Below are 17,936 nucleotides of genomic sequence, written 5' to 3' on the forward strand. Positions count from 1 at the left end.
TTTGGTATGATTCGCTAGGGATTCGAACCCGCGATCCACAAATCTGAGGAGGACGCTCAAACTACATAAGCCATCTAAACAGTCGTCAACCAAGTGTTAATATAAATAATGGTGCACTCAAATTTCCGATTTTGATGAGGCCAGTACGATTTCTATGGCAAAAATACATTGCGTCTCGGTGTCAATAACCACAACACGTCACAGTGTAATATGAAAATACAGCTCCAGGGAGACACTACATTCCTGAACAATGGTGCGATCTCTCTCATAAAGACCCAAGCCATGTCGTTGAGGTACTATATATCAACAAGGTAGTATGAAGTAATCCTGGTAACTTATGAAGGGTACATTGGACATGTCTTAATGAAATCTTGATGTCACTAAATGACACGCAGAAATGTGAAGCGGTGAGCGTGTATTAAAGTGTCTATTCATCCCAAAATGTATAAAGTTTATTGAAACATGTTTATCAGAGTATGTTCAACCATTTACAGGCCAAATAAGTAATAACATATACAAGGAATCGCAAAGTTGGGATTTATATTTATATTATTCGGCCAATACTCTAATAGGGCAATAATTTTCCCATATAGACCCTACGTCTATTTGCCTATACTGAACATTCCAGGGTGTCCAAATCCTAATAAAGCATATAATGATCTAAAAATATCTTCTAATCTGAGCTCACATAGAAATTCTTGTCATAGGTTATCCCGCATTTTTTAAAGGCTGGACTACAAACAAAACACCTTGCAGTGAAGTAATAGTTGTGAACTGAGTCCACTTGAATATGAGCGAGGGAGTGCAATGGACAACATTTACGCCATAACACATGATGTATGAAGCTCATGCCATTGCGTAGCGAGGGCATACGTTTGAACGAAAGCTTACATCAAGTAATACCTAGTTAACTAGCTTAACATTCTGGCTAATGGACTTGCTCAAACATGGATACATTGAGAGTATTGGACTACGCTGCGATAGTCATATATAAAAGCTGGTGTCAGGGGCCTATCAAAATGCAGAAAGTTTTCATCAAAATAATATTTTTTTTTATGGAGTAGTAGTTTTCGGGGGGGGGGACTCATAACCAATGGCGTATTGTTTTATCAGGAACACTAAAAAATCACCGTGTGACTTGTATATTTAGAACAACTTATAATTAATTTCAATACTTTCCGAGTTACTTTTGTCTCCTCATAGTAAAATTGTAGCATAAAGGTTTCATAATTGTCTCAACTTTAATTTATTTTCTTTATGTCTAAGTTATATTATGTTTCATTGTTCAATTTTAACTTCGAAACGATAGATTAAGGATTATGTGCTTTTCTTAGATTTTGGGAACCCTGATAACTTCCAGAACTTAAATCCAACTTGGAACATTTTGGACGGATTCTTCTGTCTTATATTTCAGGTGGATGCGGGATACAGCGTCAAGATGGTAATGGACACGTGGACCCGTCAGATGGGTCTCCCAGTAGTTAACATCACAAAACGAGACAACATGGTGTATGCAAGACAGCAGCGATTTCTGTTGGATAAATCCATGCAGTTCGACCCTGCGGAATCCCCATTTAGGTAGGATGTTTATAAGTACAAAGGGACATAAGTACTAATTTTCTACTGTTATATTTGAAAGACAGAACAGATAGCCACAGCTTTAAAATAGTTCTTGTCAAACTCTACAATCAATTGTTTATATCGCATATTTTCTGCTTCCAAAAATAAAAGCATGCCCCTCTTTGATACCCGTTGATTGTGTGTTCATTGGGATTGACGATTTTCGTTTATTACGATCTATCACGTGATGTATGTGGTATTTACGTTAATATTCGAAAGATAACACTTTTTCTGACTTTGCAACGTAACTTAAGGCACAGGTGTAGTGACTGCAACATCAAAAGTAAAAGTCACTATACTATTACTATATTCCTGCTCATTTCAGATTAAATTTATGAATAGAGCCGAATGGCAATCATTTGACCGCCAGTGCGGAGTAATAACACTTGTGGAGTTATAACACTTATAGATTACTTGTTATTTTAATGGAGCCCGATGGTGCTTATCCCGTTTTGTTTGTTTTTTTTTTTTTTTTTTCTTTATTTATTTTTTATCAATTTTATGGACTAGTTAAATTTTATATGCGAATGGCACCTAAATATTTGAAAGTGAAAAATGAAACTATTTGTGGTACAAATGTCAAATATAGAATCTACATACAGGTGGGTGTGTCCGTAAAATGACCGCTATTCAGATAGTCAGGGTCCTGTCTGAGAAATGTATTGAACACTGGGAGAAAGTAGAAAACCTTGTTTAAAATAACATTATTTTTTAAAAGCAGAGAATCATTTGATTATTTGATCATAAAGCGTTACTAACAACACTACCTATACCATTATACATGCGCTTTACAATTAAAGCATCTAGTTGTCGTATTTGGTTTGTCAAATTTATGTGAAGACAAAGTTTTTAAATTTGCGTTTCATTCTTTAAAAAGAAGAAAAGCTTGTTTGTCAGCAAGAAGAACTATATATATATATATATATATATATATATATATATATATATATATATATATATATATATATATATATATATATATATATATATATATATATATATATATATATATATATATATATATATATATATGTGTGTGTGTGTTTGTGTGTGTGTGTGTGTGTGTGTGTGTGTGTGTGTGAAAAATGTGACTCTCTGGTATTTGCAGTTTGTCTCTTCGTTTTCGAATAATTATTAAGCTGGTAACAATATTTCTATGATAGGTATAAATGGTACGTGTGCCTTGATTACATAACTTCAGGCAATTCGAGCGGAATAAAATGGATGCCTATGACAGACATAGAAGGTATGTTGTCTACATCATTATAACACTGACAAATTCCACATTTACCGAATATATCTTCAGCCGTCAAGTTTTTGGAAGCAGTATTTTGGTGTTACACTTATACGTCTGTCAGTTCGTCCGTCAGTCACAACTAATTTTAAGTTGTGTTTGGTACGTTTTCCTTACAGTTCTACTGTGTCATCATACACCTTTGTGTGTCGATGCATCTTGGTGTGGGCAAACCTCTGCCACTGAAAGGAAGTCAATGTGACCTGTTGTTTACGTTTCATTTGCTTTTGCTTCTTCTTTTGCGAGGGGGGAGGGGGGCGGAGTTAGCTTCCCGTACACTGCTGTCTGCAAGGTCATGCAACTTTTATTGGTCTTTAGATTGGTCGTCATAAATATAAATTTGTCTTTTCGTCTTTGTCCGATACATCTCGCACCATTACTGGCTTAGATTTGGGCTTAAGTTGTTTTACGGTACACTGTTCTTTGCAATAATCATGTTATGGGTGTTAATTGGTACTCTTAAGAATTCGAGGCCCTTTTTACATTTAATGCTAATGCTTAAAGCTACCAAAGGGAGCTAACTCTTCTTGTATGTATAAACATAAAGACGGAGAGACTGTATTCGTCTGTATACGTTTCTTATGATGCGGTTCAACCTGATGAAACATGCATAAGTTAAACCTTTTAAGCGCACGACATGGGTATTATTTTAATACCGTGAATAAGTATTTGTATTGGTCTGGAAAATGTTATATTTATTCCTGTTACAAATTTCTGGGAGCCATATTTTTGCTTTGTAAGAAAGACTTTAAGAATTATGGTATCCTGTAAGTTTCGATAAGTTAGAAAAATTACAGCAAATTAAAATATTTTCGAAGTAATTTAAAACAAATATAAAATACAATGCTCTTCAAAGACCCTTTTCTCAAACTTAATCTTAAACAAGACATCATATTCTAGCAAGAGAGATAAATGTTACTCATTTTGTGAATTAATTGCCATGTAATTAGCTTTGTTACTTCCCGATGGCCTAATGGCCAGAGAGTCTGCCTCAGATGCGGCACTTCGCGGATTCGAACCCTGGCCGAATCATAACAAAGACTTATAAAAACGGTGATATCAGTTGCCTCAGCATTAAGAGGTTAGTGATAGGACTGTTCGGCCTAGTGTCAGGATAATGTAACTGGTTGGGACATCATGAAACATGTCTGCGGCATGATGCCGCAGTGTTAGACATCACTATAAACTTACACTCTCAGATATCGTACCGATATGACATAATTTTTTAAAAGCTACGTTTAAAGTCCAAATCACACACACACACACAAATACACACACACACACACACACACAGACAGAACTTTGCTAGATCCGATGATTACGTAGTCTAATAATGTTATTTTAATACTGCATTTCCCAAAGGGAACTGTTTTCTAATAATGTTTTCCGGTGGGTAAAAAGCCCCAGCGCTGAAGGCGGGGCACTAAAGCCCACCACACAAAACTGTAGGAGAAAAGTACCCAAGGTGGAAGACAATATCATATGTTGTGTTCATAAGACGTAAAGTAATTTCATACCATGACGCTGAATGATACTAATGCCCATTTGAACAAACGTAATTAACGTAGACAGATATAGCATCCCCGAGTAAATGGAAAATGCATACTTTCCACCATAAAAAAAATCCCTTTTGACAGTCGAAGCTCTAAAATGCATCACGTGTTATACTATACACCAGTGCTGTCCAACCTTTTTGACACCATGAGCCACTGAAAAATGCTTTTCTTGAAGCAGAAAACTTAAAAGCAAGACTACATAGCTGCTCGAGCTCTGGCGGGCCATTTAAGATCAGCCCGCGGGCCGCGGGTTGGACAGCACTGCTATACACCAATGTAGACAAGCATCTGTGTCACATACGTGCCAGTGCAGAGATAGCAATATAGACTGGCTGTACAAAATATTGTATATCTTCCGAGGCGTTAGTAACCATCTAGAGAAACTCGCTGTCGCATTGAAAATGTCATTTCTTTTATAACGACGTTGCAATCGTATTGTAATTCTCACTGTCTTATGTTACTTGTTTAGACTATAATAAACAGTAACTAACGAAAGGGTGAAAACAACAAGTTTTGAAAAATATAACAAATAATTTATTTCCCCGGAAAAACACTTTAACAATAAAAACATAAGAAATTGCGGTTTTAAAAATCAACTCCAAGAATAATCCACGAATTAAATTTTAGAAGTCCTAGAAATGAAATGTTCTAATGAATTCAAGTTCGAGTCCCGACGTAAAATCCAAAATGGATGTTGATGATGTATACTGTAGCCTTTATTGTGCTGTTGTCTACAGTTCTTTGCTATTCCACATACAATGTTATTCCGGTGTTTGAATTTCCGAATAAAATTCAAAGAAATGTCTGTGTCCAAACATTCTGTATGAGCACTCAGATATTTCCAGGAAAAAGAATTAATCTTATAGAATCCAAATAATCTGAATTAAAATTAAAATATAATTCCAAACTGTCACAAACAGACACTTTCCAGTGTAAAAGCCCAAATGAGAAAAATTTCGATAAACAAAAGTTATACAGTAACTTGAGACGCAAAACAGATTCCCAGATGAGGGTCACGTGACCACATTTTAGAATGATTAAGAAGGTATGTACAAGTCTAATGGCACGTAGAACACAGTACAGCCTCGATTTCACCGCTACCAGTCACACACCAAAAATGAATGAAAAAAAAAAGAATTTGTTTACCTGATCTTCAATCAAGGCCAGGAACTATATCAAAAATATAAACAGTGTTCTATTATTAGGTATTTATGAAAAGATTCAGATCAAATTGAATTTTCTGGAAATATCAAATTCCTCGTAAACAAAATTACATTCCATTGACATGTAATTATTTTTTTTTCAAATGTAAAACTTGCAAGTAGACAATTAAATTAAATTAGATATAAATTGAATCAAATATATATAACAACTGCAATATCTTTCCCGAAAAAAGTTACATTTTTCTTAATATTAATACCTTCTGCAGATGGCTTCCTTGTACAGACTGCATTAGATCAGAGTACATCCTGGATCAAGTTCAATCCTAACCAGACCGGTTTCTACAGGGTCAATTATCCAGACGACCTGTGGCAACGATTTGGGCAACTGTTTTTACAATCTGGACTGTCTGTAAGGATTATTTCTTGTTTTATTTTGTTTTCTACTGTCTTTTTCTCAAAATAGAATCAAATGCAGGCAAAAACTTACCGCATCAATACATGTAATGTGTTGCATTACTCGGTTGTCCAATGCATGAGTGATCCTTTCCATAATATACTGTACTAAGATGTAGAAGTTGAACATTATTATTCTTCAGGTACATTAATTTGATAATTAGCATATTAATGAATGCATTTTTTATTATATTTATTCAAAGTATTGATATTAATCAAATCTTAATATTTAACGATATAAGATAAGATCGAATCGATTTGGTATCCGTCAGACCGAGAAACATTCAAACGCCAAAAAAACAGGATTTTTTCCCCCACTACACACGGAACAAACTAAGAGTGCGGTTTTTTATTTACTGCAAGTAGTTTGGGGACGGCATTTGTTGTTACTGCAGTTGTTTTGTTCCGTTTTTACGGGATGCAGGGGGTGTTTGGAGGTTGATGATGAGAGATTGGATGTTTTTTATTTATATGGGAGTGTCCAATTCATTTAGCTATGCAATATTAGAGAACATAAATACCCATAAAGGATAAGTGGAGTTTATAACGGTTTTAGATGAGGGCTGGTGTTAATGGTCTTGCTAGTTTATCCTTTTACTTTCAACTTTTAAGAGAAAATGCATTATATCTGCATTTAGAAAGACTTCCTGATGTCTTTGAACACCCTCTGAGTATATATTTGGAAAACGGAAGTCGAGTTTAAATTGACTCTTGAACAAGGAAACTACCGCTAAACAAAGCATTAATTTTCCCACCAAACTTATCTTCTTAACTTCGCAGTAATACTTAATGGCATGGAGATATTTTCCCTAACTTTTACCTATGCAATAACTTTTTGGCAGTTGCAGTAGATCCGTAAAACCAAACAACAAAGACAAAACAAAGGGACATTGCATGTGTTAGAGGCGGATACAGTATTATCGTTTAGAGGGAACATAAAAACCAAAATTGGTGATGATCTGTGGAACGGAACCCTCGGTGGAGGCTAAGGCAGCAAAAGCCCTGGAAGCTCCAGCATTGAAGAATAATTTTAACCTCTAACTGTACAGAAAACTTACTCTAGGAAACGTCCAAGTTGTTCCGTGCTCATTTGATGGGGAATAGGGACAAGGGCCGCCACCCAGTCCCAATCTTTGATTAATACCCTGTGTGACATGAGTAATCTATGGCATTATACTAAATGTTTAGGTAATTCCAACGTCAGCTATAAATGCTTAGCTGGAATAAAAGTCATGTACATACACAAAATGCACCTTGCAAGATCTTAAAGATTATTTTATTCAAGGCCGAAAGGTCCAAGGCCGAATGGTCAAAGGCGCTCGCATTTACTGATCACTCACATTTCACCTCTGTCCACGTGGGTTTGAGTCTCGGCCCGACCAACGTGACATGTGAGACAGTTTGCCAGTAGCTCCCCAAAGGTATGTGACTCTTGCCGGATTCTCCCAAGACCACGTATAGTAGTGGCCTGAATATAAATAGCCGATTATATGATGAAAGACGCTGTTAAACCCAAAGAACACAATGTTTTCCCCAACTCGTATATGTCAATATACGTTTTTGGAGATCAACCTGTGTTTGCGCTAAATAATGCGATGCGTCAGCGGAAGACTCGGTACCTCGCTACTACTACTGAGCTGATCACTCCGCATTCTTCAACTACACGTAACACTTATGATATTTTCAGTTATCCCCCTTGAATGCCTGTCACAGAAGATATAAGTGACAATGAAAAGAACCACGGCCGTTTGTGCATCTCACAAATCTTATATAAATATATAAATAAATAGTTCCTTGTTTTGGTACCATACGATGAAATTCATCCGCTATTTAGGCAGGAAATTGAAATTTATTTTGTTTTTATATACCATACGGGCTCCAGAATCGATGCTTAGAAGATCAAGTTAGCTATTCAGCTCAACCTTTCGTCAAATGTATCTCACTTACAATGGATGATCATAGAAAAGATAAGTGACTTAAGAGAGCAGTATGATTGGGATGACCTAATCTGTGGCAAAACATTATATGTTTGAAATTTTGTAAACTTTTTGATTGTATCTGAACATCAAGCAAATCAGATTTAGCAACACATCACAGTGTGTGTAACACCATTGTCAGGGAAGCAAGGGGAAATAACTTCATAGAGACGCAAAGGGCGCAGAGTCAGATTCCTTCAGCAAAAATTGATGTCCGTATCTTAAATACAATACGGTTCTATTTACTTTTATTCTAGCTCAGAATGTGCTCATTTTTATTGCTCAGTGTAAAACTTCTGTTCGCACAGACAACCAAGCGTTGCATATCATGATGGGCAATTATCATATTTTGACGAATGAAAATACAAGGATATAATTTTCACGAGTGAAAATATAAGAATGAAACCAATATGAATATTATAAGGTTTATATTTCACATTTAACTCTATAACAATGTAGATCTGTATGTTTGTTTTATCAGTGACTTATCGAATCATTAAATGTTTAGAGTATGACCAAACTGAATCTTTCTTCATGAATTTTTTCCTCAATAATTGTTGATTTTGATTTATAGGTATCTAATTAAATACTATTTGATTATTCATGTATATTCAAATAGCAATCTCAAATATGGTATTTTAGGTAGGGAAAAAGTTAATGCTCAGGTCAATCTTTGATATTTTTAATCGAACAAATGTTATATTGAACCTTACTTCTTATGTTAAAGATTACCTGCATAAATTCCTTCTTTAAATATTATGGACTCTGCTCACTAAAAGAGAGGTACATAATAAAAGCAAAACTACATGAATGGTATGCTTCAAATAAGGCGAAAAACTATATGGCGCATAACTATGTCTCACCCTTACAGCCTCGACGTATTCCTACGCCGAATGAAACTCGTTCTTTTAGCCCATTCAGAATATAACGCATTGTGTGCAGTTATCAAATAACTACTCAATTACATGGATGAGCTGTCTTTCGATACTCCGGTGTTATATCAGTATTTCTGTATTGCACGACCACGCTGTTAACAATTTGCATGTTGTCGCTGACGTCATTGCGTCGATATTCTGAGATAGCACTTAACAGTATTGCGCAAGCCCCTGAACCAGCGTTTGCCATGTCGGCTGCAAATCTACCTACTGAAATAAATTATAATGCAGTCATCAATATGTATTACGTTATGCTCGTGATATGAAAGACATAATGCGCAATTGCAATAATTTTGACATGCCAAAGTTTCAATCGGATTATTTCAGCCATTAATTGAAAACATCCTTACTAACCGTGAGTGAAATTAAGTAAAACTGTACATTTTCATCCTTATTACAGATTAGTAAAAAAGTAAACCGTGACGTTTATCAAGAGAAAGCTTAATATGTAAAACAGCAATAATAAAGCAGCTTTGCAGCGAACGTTTTTCCACAAAATCATTTACATTAGGAATCGTCAAGAAGGTACCCACGCAGATTTTGTCCTGTTTGGACTGCCATATACAAAACCAATAACCTTGAACTTAAATACATACCCTTATAGCCTATCAGGCAAATCTGTGTAATACTACCCTAGATGCAGTGTATCAGACTTTTGCAAATCCCACGCTTTGTAACACTCAGTCACACTGTTTATATCTAAAATTATTTGAAAAGTATAAAATATGGGATATATTACAAATACAAAATTAAATATGTGTTTACATATGAGTCTAATGAAAGAACTCATCTGATGGCCTCAACGCAACCCACATTATATATATATATATATATATATATATATATATATATATATATATATATATATATATATATATATATATATATATATATATATATATATATATATATATATATATATATATATATAGAGAGAGAGAGAGAGAGAGAGAGAGAGAGAGAGAGAGAGATGTATAAATATATACCAGACAGAACGGAAAGTGCTATCCCTGGATTATATAGAAGAATGCTTAATAATATTAGGCAGAATTAATATTTAATACAAAAAATAATATCATACAGGTCAGAGAATGTTTAATTCGTTCTCTACGGAGATTAGAACCAGGTCCGCGGGTAAACGGCTCCCACGAAAATCGGTACCGTTACCCGCGGACCTGGTTTCGAATCTTAGTAGAGTACGAATTAATAATTTTCTCACCTTTATGATAGTATTATTTCTATTATTATTTCCAAACGTAAAGGTCATGGCGCCTGTCGACAGGTCGGGTCTCATAGATGACGCCTTCAATCTCGCACGGGGTGGTTACCTTAACTATAGTGTTGCCATGGAGATGACGCGGTACCTCCACATTGAAGATCACCACTTGCCATGGGATAGTGCTTATCATGGATTTGATTATCTTTCGGATATGTTTGAGCTCGACGCAGCCTACGTCTATTTGCGGGTAAGATATTATTTCGAGAATTAAAGATAACTTTTGCCATTGATATAGAACTGACGTATTATCATTAATTATCATTATATTTATAGTGGATGAATATATATATATATATATATATATATATATATATATATATATATATATATATATATATATATATATATATATATATATATATATATATATATATATATATATATATATGGATATTCAAAGTATATTGGATGGTACATGAAATATAATATATTTCTGACATATATGAAGCGGCATACTTTGATTTCATGAAAAGACAACCGTGTTCTCGATTTTTATTGCTTGCTTTTTGTTACCTATATCTTTACTGTAAAGTATAATAACATCTTTAAATTGTATGTTTTAATATTTAATGCTTTTTCTTATTTAAAGTGTTTCTTTTCCTAAAGATGTTTTGCGAGTTCTTGTTATGTTTATCTTCACTACATAATTTTCCATCAGCACAATTTAGCCAGCAGTACGCTAACGTACTGTTAAAACCTTAATATATGCATGCGTACCTTGTTGCCTGCACTTTGCCATTTTATCCGCGTTTGCGCTCATCCGATCATGGTCAACAAAGTCCTAGATCTGCCATCGCATAAATAGTCAGAAGATGATGTTTAGTAATGTCCATTTAAAATGATAAGTAAATCGAACAGTACAGACCCTGATATCCATACGCACTGAGTACTATTGGAACTACGTGTCCGCTGTCCGAAGTTGGGCATTTTAAACTAGCAATTGAAATAGATTTGTATTGTCGTAAAATCTGTTTCCAAGATATTACTTTGGCAGTTGTAATATAGAAATGATAAACTCATCGTTTCTACCGTTTGCATCGTTTTGTTTGGGCTCTATGCCAGGCATGCGGAACATACAACCCATTTGTGTTTTTAAAAACCAGGTATCCGTCAAGCAAGAAGTTGCACATGTCTGTCTCATCATGTAGTCATGACAATGGATTTTGCAATGGTTTTATTTTTGTTTTTCTGTTACAGAATTACGTGCTGAAGAAAGTCAAACCGGTTATGGACAAACTAACATGGGCTGATGATGGAGATCATTTAACCAGGTAATTCATTTTGTTCCAATATTTGAGCTTTAATCCCAGATGCAAATGAGTTAATGAATACGTGATTTGGATGAGCCATCTCTAACTAACCTTTTTAACTATGCAGTTAATAATTTAGACTTTGATTTATTTGAACCATTAATAAGTCGTTTGTATGTGTTCATTTCAAGAAATAAGTCACCAATTTAGCTTTCTCAGCTTTATTCCAAGAATAATCAACCAAGAGCCGTAAAATATACAGGTGTGACAACATTCGACATTATTTCAACATTGCAAAGTAAAACATCCTTGGAATATTCCAACAGATAAGGAAAATTAAATATGGTGCCCTGGATAATTGCAGAGTAAGCCAAGTTTTTGCATCTGCTAGATACAGAGCATTAACCATTTTTTTTTGCAAGGTATTGATTGCGTTAGGTAATCTCAAACATACCGTTTTTTTCAGTATTTCTTCAAACAAGTACATTATTAATTTTGGAAATGATGGGACATATAGCTTGTTTTCTTAACCAACGCATTCATATCACTGTCAAATTTAGCATGCTATCATGGACATATAAATAGACAGACTAGTATATAAAGGTTAGGGAATTGTTCAAGACATATTTTGGCAAAGACCTTTGTCCTAATAATTATTTTTAAGCAGCAAGGACAGGTTATGCATGCATTTTGGTGTGGGGTGGGAGTCAAATGTCAAGCAAATTCCGTTGAAATATGATATTGTGTATACAATGGATTATGCAAGTGCTGTGTATAGAAATGGCATGTTTCTTTGAACACGAATTCCTGCGCATTCCATATGTTCAGTGACCCACAGGCCCAAAGTTCATGGGTGCTTTAAAATTTATTTGCGACTGCATGCACCCTTCGAGTTCATATATTAACAAGACAAGTGGCATAAATATTTTTTTTGTCTTTTATTCAACAGACTGATGCGTTCAAACATTATCACCCTGGCTTGCGGATTTGGGGACAAAGGCTGCCTAGCTAACGCTACTAAACTATTCCGTGATTGGTTGGATCTGAATACTACGTATGTTCTATACGATTCCGTCAGAGCCTACTCAGTTACCGGAGCTTCTTTTGATAGAATTAAAATGTGTCCTTAGATAATTATATAATGTTGTAAGCGAGCAACTATTAGCTAATGGTGAAAATTGCAAAAATACAACATCAAAGATTGTGTAATGATATTTTATTATATTCATATTTGTGCATATTATATCAGGAAGCTATATATTTCTGAACAAGTTTCGTATGTTATTAGGTCTATGTCATTTTCAAATCTCTCTCTCTCTCTCTCTCTCTCTCTCTCTCTCTCTCTCTCAGTAATCGTTAATTAGTGTACCTTCCTTTGAAATATGTTTATCAAATGTGTGTTGAATGCGCATTAAAAACAAAATGTATGGTACACGTTTTTCACGTGAACCTTTCTACCTCTTTTGTAATAGTAGTAGATAGATGGAATTTCCCAGTTTGTCAGATACAGTGGCTATAGAAAGTAATCGTGTCTTGATTTTTTAGTTACGAAAGTATACGTATTCAGTTTCCATGGCTGTTAGGAATACGGCTTTGAAGTCCATATTATCTAGTGATGATGCAGACAGCGTACGGAAAGCAATGGTTTCGCTACTCTACGAATTCTGTTCGTTTAAAATTTCCTATTATTACATATTATCCACAAAGATGCCTGTAACTTGTACCACCTCCCCTCTCACTTTATATATCGGTATAAAACTAGATTTCTCACTTTCCTGTAGTGTGCCCCCGAATCTGCGGGATTACGTCTACAAGTATGGGATGCAGAATGCCGGGACCGAAGCGGACTGGAACAAGATGTGGGATAAATATATGGTGGAGACGATACCCCAGGAAAGAATAAAACTTCTGTACGGGCTGGCAAACACAAAGGAAATCTGGTTACTGAACAGGTCAGAAATCTGCTTTAAAAAAGTAAAAGAATTGACACTTCACAATTCTTTTCAATACTTTGTGTCAGTTTCTCTGTCTTTAATTGCGAAATGTAGAGCTAAGTGTACACTTTTTGTATGTTGCAGAGAGCTTCACTTTCACAATCTTGAACTATAATTCAGAATCAAAATAAATAAATAAATAAATAAATAATAATAATAATAATAATAATAATAATAATAATCTGTTATTAAGTAGTATTGATTTTAATTAATGTTTTTACCTGGCGCAATGACGACAACTTTGACATTTCACTATCCACAGATATCTCGAATACACCAAAGACGAAAAAAAAGTGAGATCTCAAGACTTTTTCAGCGTTATCACCTACATAGCTTCTAATCCTGTAGGAAGCAGTCTGGTTTGGGACTGGGTCAGATATAACTGGGAATATCTGGTTAACAGGTGAGAAGCTTCATTAACCATTTGAATAAAAACGTTTCTCGCAAAACACGGTGATTAATGTTCCCCTGGCAACGTTGTGGTGCTGTTGACATCGTTAATTTTTTTAATGCTGAATTGCTTAATTGTTTGTATTGTTTGCTGTTTTGGTCAGGTTTGGCGCTTTGCGGCACATCAACACAAGAAGGTTATGTAGTGCGGAAGCAATGGAGTAAAGTTCCTTGCCCAAGGACACGTCACGGAAAGCTGAATCAGCCTGCTTTTCGATCGTGTGTTTGGCACGCTATCAGCTGATCCACTGCGGCTCTACTGTTTTGGTGATTAACGCCCCTCCCCCAAAAAATTGCTAAAAGGAAAAAACAAAAACCATTGGGATGTGGGAAGTTACGAAATAACCTTTGAAAGCGGAGACAAAGGATAAAAAATTTAAACTGGAAGAACTAATAGGAATATTAATTATTGACAACTTCAACGAAAAAGATAATTGGGAAGATGATATAAATATTGTAACAAATGGCAATAACGAAAATCTTAATTCAGCAATTACTGAGTCAGAGATCATTAATTGTATTACAATTTCAGAATAAGTTAAGAGTAGCAAACATCCGCCGTACGATAATGTATGAAACAAAGCATATCAAGTGTATTGCTGATGTTCCGGTGTCTTTGAATGTCTCTCTTTCGGTATAATATTTGAAAATGGTCTGATTCCGGATGCCTGTCTTGAAATAATAATTAGACCAATATATAATGGGAAAGGGGCCCAAAGCTATCTGATACTTACAGACCTATTGTGATTTAAGTTGTTTTAGTAAACTTTTTACATCTTATATCGAAAAAGACTTCAGAAGTTTTAGACTTGGGGAGATTTGTATTGCTGGCATTTCAATGCTTTCTTTCTGTTTGGAATTAACTTACATAAAATATTTTTGCTGGATCTTTTACATTTTATACATTCTAAAAATACTTTTTTTTCTTCAGATTTTCCTTGTCATCTCGCTCACTGGGGCGCTTAATTCCCAGCATTCTCTCAAATTTCAATACAGACTTTAAACTACAGGAGGTGAGTGATATAATAGTACCAGTATATTTTATTTTCACTCTTCAAAGCAGAACATGTTGTTGTATTCGTCGGATGAAGAATGAATTGGGTTTCAAACGTCCCTTATGTCTGTCACATAAATACGCTTTGAAATTTCTAGACTGGTTTTCTTGTTTCAGAAAGTTTTGCACATGAGCGAAACTTCTGAAGGAAAGAAAAAGTCAACAACAAAAAAACCCACGCATACGTCTTCTGAATAAGTAAGGTACTGACCATTTAATTTTCGGGGTGGGTGGGGGATTTGGGCAAGATTTCGGCCTCCGAATAGATTGAGAAAAAAATCAATTACTTATCTTGAGGTAACAAAACAAAATCATTCTCATTGAAAAGGAAAAATCATGCCTTCCACTCCCACCCTGCCCCACAAATTAGATGTTCGGTCCCTAAAGTATGTATGAGTTCAACATAATCCAGTCTTAAGATAAGAATGCAACATGTAGACTTATGAATGACTCGTGGATTAATATATGTGTTTGTACAGGGAGTTAATATTTATTTCTAAATTTTGTTTCATTTTAAGACAAAACACAAAAGTGTACAGTGCATAAAAACTAAAGTGCATGTGTTTTAACCTTCCTTGACAACCCTCCCACCAGTGTAATTACTACGGTATAATCAGAAAGGGTATATCCCTTCAGTGCTTCCTTCAATGTATTACGTAGATATAGAAAGGACTTAAAAAAAGATTGATGGCTGGAACTAAACGGTTGTAATATGACTTTATTATGTAAATAATGCTTGCCAAACACATGTGTCTTCTTTAGTTTTCAGTCTTGGGCGAAGATGAAGTATTTATTTCGCCGCTCGCTACACATAACATGCTGTAAAACATTCTTTCACAAACAACGAATATAGAATAGGCACAATGTTATGTATGGTAAATATTTTAAAACAACTTATTTTGATTTCATACAAAACTCGAAATATAATGTGAAATTTCCCACTTCAGGTGAACGAATTCTTTGCCAAATACCCCGAAGCAGGATCCGGGGAGCGTGCCAGGGAGCAAGCGTTAGAGAGTATCAAGGGAAACATCCGCTGGATGAACAACTATAAAAACGTTATCATAAAGTGGCTACAAGAAAACTCTCAGTAACTTTTCTTGCCATTTCCAATTAAGTTTGTAAATAGAAGATCGAATAAGCAAATCTAAGATCAGAGATTATTTGTTTTGTTCGTTTGCTTTTACTGGGGTGGGGGGCTTTTGTAACTTTTTAGTCGCTGTCGATATGTATTTCTTGTTACATTGTATATTACTGGACTCTTTAATAGTTTGGAAATGGGAACAAATGCATTGCGATTTGTAAAGGAAACTTTGTAACAAAAAGTTCATGGTTCATATTTTGTAACAGAGATTGTGTTGATTTTCAATCATATCATTGTTTTTTCTCTCTAAATAAATATGACGGTAATTGTCTTGAAGTCTGTTGGTTTTGACCCTAATCGGTACCACAAACTGAATGCACCTACTTCATCAGCAAAACATGACATAAAGATTGTTGGCAATGTCGTTCTCCCGCAGTCATCATACCAAGCGTAAGCACAGTCATCAAACCAACTGGATGCACAGTCATCAATCCCAGTAGAAGCACATTCATCAAACCTGGGGAAGTACAGTCATCAAGCCAAGTGGAAGCACAGTCATCAAATCAAGTGGATGCACGTGTATTAAAGGCACATTGTTGATACCATTTTTCGTTTATTATGAAATAGGAGAAAATATACTCTATTTACTTAGAATTCGAATCGAGAATCTCAAATCATAGAATATATTTAACAAACTCCAGATTATTTAATTATATTTATGCATAATTTCAAGCTTGAACTCATTTTAATTAATTACATCATGTATTACATTGCCGTGTGAAATTTTGCTTGACTAAAAAGAAAAGTCGCTTGTACTAATTTTAACATTTTATACCCTACTGTTATGAACTCTATCTTTGTGTTTGTTGTGGTCTAGGATGACGTCACTTCCACTCCAATCCAAGTTTACGAGAATTGTACAATTCAGTTCAATTCAACAGTTTATTCTCAAAAGTATATGCATGCTGATAAGGATGTTATTTAAATAAATTTAATCGTTTACTTAACTATCTATACAAATAATAGTAAAGCCAATAATATCGGTGACTATACTATAGCTGTGTCTGTAATACGTCTGCTTGATGAAAAAGATAAGAAAGATTTGTTAAGTATTAATATTACGGACTGAAATTATGAAGTAATGGTTGCAACGTTGTCCATGTTTCCAATCAAAACCATGCAATATTAATAATACCATATGCCGACTTGAAGCATTAATTGTCAAAATAGCATTCAGGTACCTAATTCCAGTTTTCCATCTGCAAACTATCTAATAGCGACCGATATAAATTACTGGTGTATTTGAAATTTACATCACGAACAATGTAGGTTTAACCTAGGTGTTACTCTGGACAGTACTCTCACATTGCACCAACATGTCATGAACATATGCAAGGCTCCATATCTTGAGCTGAGACGCATCAGCTCAATTCGCAAATATCTTTCAGCTGATGCCACTAAAACACTTGTGTGTTCATTAATACTTTCAAGACTGGACCATTGTAACTCAATTGTGTCTGGTTCATCACAACATCTACTCCAGAAACTTCAAAAAGTTCAAAAGACAGCTGCTGGGATCGTACTTAGAGTACCACGATCAGAGCACACCTCCCCGCTGCTCTGTACCCTACACTGGCTATCCATTCGATCCAGAAACAAACACAAAATTTGTTCTCTGTGCTACATTTCACTGTCGGACTCCAGTCCAAGATACCTATCTGACCTCACCCATGTGTACACACCAGCAAGATACTTACGCTCCTCTTCTGACAATCGTGTACTCATTATTCCCACTATAAAAACAAAGTCATATGGACAACGTTCTTTT

At 35.0% G+C, this 17,936-nt stretch overlaps 1 protein-coding gene across 1 annotated transcript in view; it reads left to right on the top strand.

Moving 5' to 3' along the window:
* The window catches only part of LOC149803368 (glutamyl aminopeptidase-like), a 48,179-nt gene extending 31,740 nt beyond the window's left edge, over window positions 1–16,439 (top strand). The window contains exons 10-19 of the mRNA XM_089953078.1: window positions 1,415–1,578; window positions 2,784–2,866; window positions 5,900–6,042; window positions 10,260–10,463; window positions 11,474–11,547; window positions 12,476–12,580; window positions 13,308–13,478; window positions 13,783–13,923; window positions 14,902–14,983; window positions 15,972–16,439. Coding sequence (XP_089809204.1) covers window positions 1,415–1,578; window positions 2,784–2,866; window positions 5,900–6,042; window positions 10,260–10,463; window positions 11,474–11,547; window positions 12,476–12,580; window positions 13,308–13,478; window positions 13,783–13,923; window positions 14,902–14,983; window positions 15,972–16,118 — 1,314 coding nt within the window. The 3' untranslated portion in view covers window positions 16,119–16,439. The remainder of the gene's footprint in view (window positions 1–1,414; window positions 1,579–2,783; window positions 2,867–5,899; window positions 6,043–10,259; window positions 10,464–11,473; window positions 11,548–12,475; window positions 12,581–13,307; window positions 13,479–13,782; window positions 13,924–14,901; window positions 14,984–15,971) is intronic.
* Window positions 16,440–17,936: the final 1,497 nt, after the last annotated feature.

This window comes from Sinohyriopsis cumingii, chromosome 3 (genome assembly GCF_028554795.1).
Source record: "Sinohyriopsis cumingii isolate HCF-2022 chromosome 3, ASM2855479v2, whole genome shotgun sequence".
NCBI lineage: Eukaryota > Metazoa > Mollusca > Bivalvia > Unionida > Unionidae > Sinohyriopsis > Sinohyriopsis cumingii.